At 37.5% G+C, this 8193-nt stretch overlaps 1 protein-coding gene across 2 annotated transcripts in view; it reads right to left on the reverse strand.

Moving 5' to 3' along the window:
* nrp1a (neuropilin 1a) overlaps positions 1 to 7988 on the reverse strand; it is a 115428-nt gene extending 107440 nt beyond the window's left edge. The window contains exons 1-3 of one of the 2 annotated variants that reach the window (XM_088321914.1): positions 7789 to 7988; positions 5633 to 5981; positions 3853 to 4027 (exon numbers count right to left, since the gene is read on the reverse strand). In XM_088321914.1, the coding sequence (XP_088178040.1) occupies positions 3853 to 4027; positions 5633 to 5699 (242 nt within the window). In that variant the 5' untranslated portion in view covers positions 5700 to 5981; positions 7789 to 7988. Of the gene's footprint in view, positions 1 to 3852; positions 4028 to 5632; positions 6059 to 7788 lie in introns of those variants that run through there. The other variant, XM_088321915.1, reaches the window with a different exon arrangement.
* Positions 7989 to 8193: the final 205 nt, after the last annotated feature.

Genomic DNA, 8193 nt, shown 5'->3' on the forward strand with positions numbered 1-8193 from the left:
TCGCTTGAATGACGGAAACATTGATTTTCAGTCAAAACCCTCTTTTTGAACTATGAAACAGAAAAGAATATTGACTGTCGTATTTTGATCCTCAAATGTCAACAAATGCCAACACAGAGAGACTTGTCCGACTTGTCCGATTTTAGAGGTTTTACTAAGAACTGTCCCTTGTACACAACAGCAAGTCAAGTCAAGTCACATTTATTTCTATAGCCCTTAATCACAAAGATGTCTCAAAGGACTGCACAGATTACAATTACACTATTACCTGATCTTAAACCAACAGCAGGAAGTGAAGGGAGGCAGGGGAGGCTGTGCCTCGCCTGTCATTTTGGAAATATCAAACTGAAAATATACTAAATGGTTATATTTATTTAGTGTTAAAGATCTTTCTCATTTACCTTCACAAGTATCCTATATTCACAAGTATTCTATATATTTTATTTCTTATTTTATTGTGTGTTATATCTTTTTTATCTTAATTTATTTTATTTTATTGTTTTGTTTATTTTATTTTTTTTACTTTATTTTTTTTTATTTAATTTTGTATTAAATTTGTTTTGTTTGTTGTATTATTTTTTTTAATTTAATTTTTAAATTTAATTTTATTTTATTATTCTATTTTTCAACACAAGGATACTGCTGGAAGTGTGAATTTCCCTACGGGGATGAGTAAAGTATCTATCTATTTATCAATGTTTGGATTTTCTTTTTCAAAATCACACCATTTTCACATGATCTTATCAATACAATAAGTATGTAGCATATTACTGTGCTGAGCGTTTGCAGATGCAGAGTGAGGCATGCATTTCGCGTGCCTCATGACAGAGGGCAGAAGTGAGACTAAGGATTCTGATTAGGCACACACCTCAGACCAAAACAATAGAATTAGTGATAGTAATATCAAGCTATGATAAAGGATAGAGGATTTCTTTTATCCTAGGATGAAAATGGTGAAAGTAAGAAAATGACTCATTCAGTCCAAATGCCAACCCAAACTCCCCAAAAAGATTTAAAAAAGAGTTATTGATGCGCATCTAAGGGGACACGTATGTAAATGCACCATTGTGTAGATTGACAGAGACTGTAATGATGATTTCAGCCAGAAGATGGCATCAGCGAGTAGAATAGTTTGAAGTTACGCATACCACTTTAAAGCTAAGAAAAAACAACTTTTTTTCTGTGCCACTTCTGTGCTAGTTAATGGAATGATTAACACATTTATTGAAAAATCGGACGGTGCGTCACCAGACATGAACCTCACCGGACATCACTACTCAACAGTCCGCACAACTGCTAATTCCTGAATGACTCAATGATGGCTGACTATTTTTTTAAAAAAAATGCTCCCTCCCTTTGTCATCCTGAAAAGCAGACTTCCTTGAGCCTTTACAGAGTCGTCTATTTTCCCCTCCCGTCTGTGTTGAGACACAGGAAATTCATTCCTGGATAATTTGATTAGCTCAGATCATTGTTGCAGGCATCCCCCAATCCTTTTGTAGCACAACCCCCCTCTTCCCTTATTGGTTTTATAGCACTTCTGGACCCGAAATCGGACTGTGGAGCATCCTGTCTAGAAACAGGTCGAACCATTAATCACATTAAATAAACAGATAGAGGAGTCAATAACGGTGGGGACAAAGGGAAAGTGGGTTCGGGTTTTTTGGGGGGGTGGAGTGGGGATACAGTAACAAGATCCAGCAAAGCCCTGCACTCTCTGGAGCCCTGCAGCGTAAACAAACAGCTGAGACGGAGCGAGGCAGAGGCTCCGACACACAATTCAAACCACACACATGCAGGGACAAGCAAGGAGAGCAAGGCGGTGTGCCCATCTCAGGATCACCTCCAGGCACCCACAATGACACACTCATCACATTAGCGTCTGTCTTGAGTTTCATCGGCTCCAACGATCAACCCAAAGACAGATTGGTGCACTTCATTGTAGGGGACTTCAATATTTTCTATTGATTTTAACATACGACTTTAATTTCCGAAGGAAAAAGTCAAGACTCACAGCGGTGAGTCAGGATTTGTCTGACAATAGCAAACTTTTATTAGCCATGTGACTCTTTCTTGCCACAATGGCTGCATGTGAGCACAGTGCTCAAATGCAAAGCAGGGGAAAGGAGTCTGTGACGTAGGTGCACGCTCTGAGTTGAACGCTAGATGGCGCAGTTTCACGTGCTATATAGGGTCAGAGCAGCGACCTCCAACCTTTTTGAAGCTGAGAGCTACTTTTGGATACTGACTATTCGAGCGCTACCAGTTTGATATGCATTTGTAAAATAACATGTCATTACTATGTTTTTATCATGTTATTACCAGATTGTAATAATTATTAGAAAAAAAAATGTCAACCACTAAACATCATGCCAGTTAGGAATCAAATTCCCCAGAAAATCACAATGAACCACAAAAGATTTTCAGAACTAGTCTGTGGGACACTCAGGTAGTCTAAAGGGGCTACCAAGTACCTATAGGCACCATGTTGGAGACCACTGGGGGCGAAGGTGCTTTAAAGACCAATGCTTTTTAGCCAAAGTGCACTTTTTGCATTAAAGGGACAGTACGTAACATGAAGTAACACTTTCATTCAGTTAAAAAAAAAAAGATTTGAATACTAGGCAAAACTACATGAACTATCATACCAAAGTTCATTTGTTTATGAAAAAAATACCATAGTTCAAAAAAGGTGTGTTTTTTTTACATAGTAGAATCCTTACCTAAAAGTTGCCTTATTTGTTTGGCGTCTTGCTCCTACGCCTTGGTCTTGGCACTGGTTTTTGTTTGCATTAGACAATACTGTGCCATCTAGTGGTCAAATATTACACACTAGGGCTTTAAAAGAACCTTGAGTCACAAGGTCCGTTGAAAGTATTTGGAAATAAATTCCTGTTACCAATTTTATATATTTTTTTAAAATTCTGAAACAAAAACATGTTTTGCAGTAATTTTGGGGTTTAGTACATTTTAACCTGTTTTATCAATTTTTACTAGATTGTTTTTTCAATAGAAAATAACAAAAATATTATTTAAAATGTGTTGCTCACAAATTATCTGCTAGTTACTAGCATTGAGCATTGTTCAGGGGTTAGCAAACCAAAATGTTAAAAGAGCCATATTGGACCCAAAAAAAAAATTCAGAACTGCGAAAAATTTAACGATTTGTAATCCTTATAATACCGGACAAATATACTGCACTGTCTATATCAATGGTAAAACCTTAGGATTGTTTCTGTAATGTTTTTCCTCCTACAGAAACCATATTTTTTTCCAAGATCAAATATTTTTGTTAGAGTGCCAGGGAGCCCCTAGGGGGGGCGCCAAAGCCACATTCAGAACCATAAATAAATAAATAGTCAATATCAGTTAAATTGAGTGCAATTATTTTACTTGATTTGATTTATTTTACTATTTATGCAGGGCAATCTTAAACACCTCTATCAAACAATATAGGTTCAGAAATAGATCTGCCGTAGTACTTCATGAGCAGATTATAAGGACGTATAATATATATATATATATATATATATATATATATATATATATATATATATATATATATATATATATATATATGAAGATGCTGCCACCTATAGATATGGATGATTATTACAGTTACTCGGCTGATCACCGGAACAAAGTAAAGATACTGAAAATTCACATGCTTTTTTACAAAACAAAAATAAGGCTATTTCATTTGGCACACTTGAAAATGTCTCACGGCACACTAGTTACCGAAAGCACTACCAACACATAAGGACACATGCACGTGTTTTGCCTGTAGCAACATATTTTCCCCCCAAAAATCCTTCTAGATCCATGCCCAACACCTCTATATTTGCCACATACTTGCACTCGCGATCCTCCAGATCAAAATGCGGATTGAAGTTGATGAGGATCCGCTGGTGGGCGCCAGGGGCCGAGATGACCCACGTGCAGCGCTGAGAAGACGTGTAAGAAAGGGGGTACCCCGGTGACGTCAGGTAGTTGGCGTTGGAGATTCGAATGTTGCCTCCGCATTTGTCTGCAGAGTGGAAAGACCCAGAGTAAAAACAAAGAAAAATGGTTGAATGATGCTCCAAGAAACCGTACGGACGGTATGTCACCGAGTATTGCGATATTTTTACAGTATTTAGTCTACAAGTCGTGGAATAATAAACAGGCTGGAAAGGAAATGTAAAAGGCAGTTTTGTGTACGTTAATAAAGTCAAAAGACGGTATGAAAAAAGGGAAAGCGTGTGTAATTCGACCAGTAGATGTCACTGTATTGTGTAGTGCCACAAAGCACAAGGGAAGGTACAAACTACTAAGCTTTAAAACGACCATACCGAACCATTCTTCCTATCATTTTTTGCCCAGCTTTCGGCAAAGTTTGTTTTTTGGGGGGGTACCCGTAGCAGCAAGACGCTGTACAATTATCTAGATGAGTCTCTTGTTACGAAAACGAATGCAAATTTCTCAACCTACAATTATTTTATAAAATACAAGTTTAAATAACAGATCATGTATTTTTGCCTATTTCGATCATGAACATCGTTTTCTTTAAATTAATAATGATTTCTACCACTAGAAGGTGCTAATGTAACGACCCTCAATCATGCGCGAAATAAGGGTTCACAGTCACTCGTTTTTTTGCCTGCATTCAATAAACAATACAAATAAGTCTGGGCGTCTGTGCACGACTGCATAAATCTTCAGCACAAGGTGATAGAGCTGAAGGTACGGCAAGCGCGGAAGCCCATAAAGTGCCAAACGAAACATGCCCATGGCTTAACAAATGAATGCGTTACCAGAGTTTTAATAGTAATGCAACAAAAACACAGATTTTGTGAGAATTCAAAAAAACAATCAAATTTCAACTCTGTTAGACTAAACAATGCACACCATCCCTTTAAAACAGTTAAAGCGCAAAGAAAACTAGGGGCGGTTTGTCGAAAAGTATCGCAATCATTTTATGTTTAGTACACAAGTCATGAAATAATAAAAGACAGTTTATGTATGCGAATATGACCAAACGAAGGTTTATAACATAAACAAAAGGAAATTGAGCACTTTAGAATTGTTTTTTGTTTTTTTCAAAATAAAGTAGCAACAGTTTGGGATTGTCGATACGAAAAACTCTTTTAATAATAAAGCTTTGAAGCCCTATGTTAAATGTTGTATCGATTCAACTAGTTAAATAGCCAAAATATAGCTACGATATATATTTCATAAGTTGTTTTGTATATTGAATTATTTCCTGTAATTGTTATTATATAATAAATTAAAATATAATCTATTATCTTTAGTTATATATTGGTGAGTATTGTTTAAAATCTCTCAAATACTCAAAAGACAACAGGAACGAAAAATAACAATAATAGTGAAATATTGTCTTCATTTTTAAATTTCAAATATTTTTTACTATACTTGTTTTTTAATTATCTTTTTATTATTATACAATGAAATCAATGATAATTTCACATGTTTCGATCTGGACCATTTTTCGAGAACTGCACAATTTCCCTGTACAAGTTTGCCAAAAGTCAAATATGGATTACGCGGGGTTAATCTTTAAAAAAAATATTGGGATTAGTTGTTGCCAGAGTACAAACAGGGATTATTGATTGAGATATCAGATGTCACCTACCGTTTTTGAAAGCATCGGCTGCCAAAAAGAATCCCATCCAAAGGACAAACCCTAATCCACAATGCATCCTCGTTCCGTCGACCCCGAAATAAAATTAGCCAAGAAAATCCCAGAAAAACTCATCCACGAAAAAGGGAAAAAGTTGTCCGGTTGCCCAAAAAGAAGAAAATAAGTCACTTGTAGTCTGGCTGCCGAGTTGGGGCTTCAGGTTGCCGGCATCCTGTCGTTCAGCTCCTGTTTCTTGGCGCATCTGCCGACTGCGCTCTTCTCAGTTTGAAATCGGCCATCTCTCTGCCCAAAAACGTGTCCAAAATATGGCAAAATTCCCCTTCGGATAGGCAAACCTCGCCTGTGGAGAAGAAACAGGTGTGAGCGAGCAGCTTGGAAACAGTATGAAACTGGTCAAAAATGGCTCTCAGGTGAGGAGGTTCCTTTCTTTCAAAGCCGAGCTGCTGTTCTGAGCAAACATCGCTCCGGTTGTCCATTAAAAGCCTCCCTCTCCCCTCCCCACCTTTCTGTCCTCACATCTTGTCTTCTACATGAATGAAAGATGAACTCTTCCTGCAGGAATAGTCAAAGAAAGAGCCCCACAAGGGTCCGAATCGATGAATCCATTTTCCTTATTTTTTCATACTTCGACCGATATCTTAGTAATTTTGTGCACATTTGTTATCAACATTACGAGATGCCAGCGCGCCCCCCCCCCCCACCTCCCTTGGCCGTGATATACACAAAAAGACGCTTGAGAAATTCAATCAATTCAAGCAGAAATGAAAGAAGCACTATTGCGCTCAAGGCTTCCAAGGGTCACACTGCGTAAATAAGAACAAAGACGACTAGTATTTATTATTTATGTACACGCTGGTACCAAAAGCCGTGTTTATGGTAATAGTGTGATATGTTTTGGGGTTGTTAGCTAATGAAAGTTAGTAGTAGGTGATTTATTTAAACGCTAAATTATTTAAGGGAATAGTGTGTTCAGTGCCTTCTTAGTGGTTGAAGTAACTTGAATTCCTTGAAATAGTATTAATTTGTACAATAAGTAAAATTACATGAACTATCACATAAAAGCAGAGAAATTTGTATTTATTTCACATAACATGAACTGCACCGAGAGCTAATATGTTTGTTTACCATCTTGCAGCCAAAGGAACCTTCTTTTCATGTATTTTTCTTTTCTTTTTCCTCCATTCTTTAACATGTTTTCTTCTTTTTCTTGCCTTTCTTCCCTCATCTATTCTCTTCTTCTTTTAATAGTCCTATTTTCATTCTTATATCATTCTTTTGCCCCTTTTTTTCTTTGTTTTCTTATTATTTCATCCTATTCTCTCTTTCTTAATTCCAAAGGTGAGAACAACCAGGAAAAATATGTGTGTGTCTGTGTGTGGAGTGAAACTTAGGAACGATTAACAGGACGGGATCAAACAATGTCCAACTATTCACTTGTTCAAATTTAAATACAAAAAGACATTCCTGGCGGAATACAGAGATGAGGAAAATGGGGTATGAGTGATATGAGAGATCGGGAATTCTGCGTCTAGAAATATGGTTAACTTTGTTGCTATTGTTATATCATAACTGTTATTATTTATATTATAACTATTGTTGTTATTATCATTGGTGTATTTAACAGGAAGGATGAAGGGGTAGGGAAAATAAGCATTTGCTTCTTACTACCCCTTTTCGAATATATTGTGTAACGTTATTTGGTTGTTGAGTTACTGTTTTTGTTCTGTTTTTATTTTAATGTTCGAAATAAAGTTTTCATTCATTCATTCTTTTTTTTCTTTTTGTTTCTTTGCATAAGGCTGGGTATTTAATAAGAAATACATTGCAGTTTTGGTCACTTTGAGACTTTGTAACCTTCTTTCTCGTTTTTTTCCTGCACTGTAAACCACAGTGATAACTAGTGGTCAATCATTAGACACTGTCCCTTTAAGGAACTCAATGAGAATCCATTTAAGCGTAATTGAAAATATGATTTTGGTGGCTTCCAAGGTTCACGCTGCGTTAAGTAGGAATAAAGACCACTGGGATTTATTATTTACTCGAGAAAAACACTAAAATCAAGAGCCAATAATATTTAAATGAGTTATGTATTTTGGGGTTAGTAAGCAGTATTTAAAACGCGTTATCAATAAACGTGTTATATTCACCTGCCTGGAGGAGGGTGCACTTCTTGCTTCCTGTTGCTCCTCTAAAAGTCTTTAAAATAGAAGAAATTTGCTCTCCAACCCCATTTTTTGGTAAATTCTCCCAGACCCAAATTTATCCGATTCCCCTTCCGCGTAAAGACGCGCAGCCAAAGCACGGGTCCTCCCGGTTCTCTCCCCCGCATTCACGCGCGCTCGGCGGGTTTCTCCCCGTCGCTTGCTCCCCAAACCCCAAAAACCCCCCAAAGTGTCCCGCCGGGTCCAAATGTCACCAAAAGCGAGCAATACAAATCCAGAGTGAGGGTGCGACTTTCTTGTCGGGTGCGCGTCGGCCGTGCGCTCCGCTCGCTAGCCGCTGTTCTGCCGGAGAACGCGGAGGGTTTGAGGAGCTTCCAGCAACGCACGCCC

This window comes from Urocampus carinirostris, chromosome 18, assembly GCF_059441175.1.
Source record: "Urocampus carinirostris isolate Australia breed hairy pipefish chromosome 18, RoL_Ucar_1.0, whole genome shotgun sequence".
NCBI lineage: Eukaryota > Metazoa > Chordata > Actinopteri > Syngnathiformes > Syngnathidae > Urocampus > Urocampus carinirostris.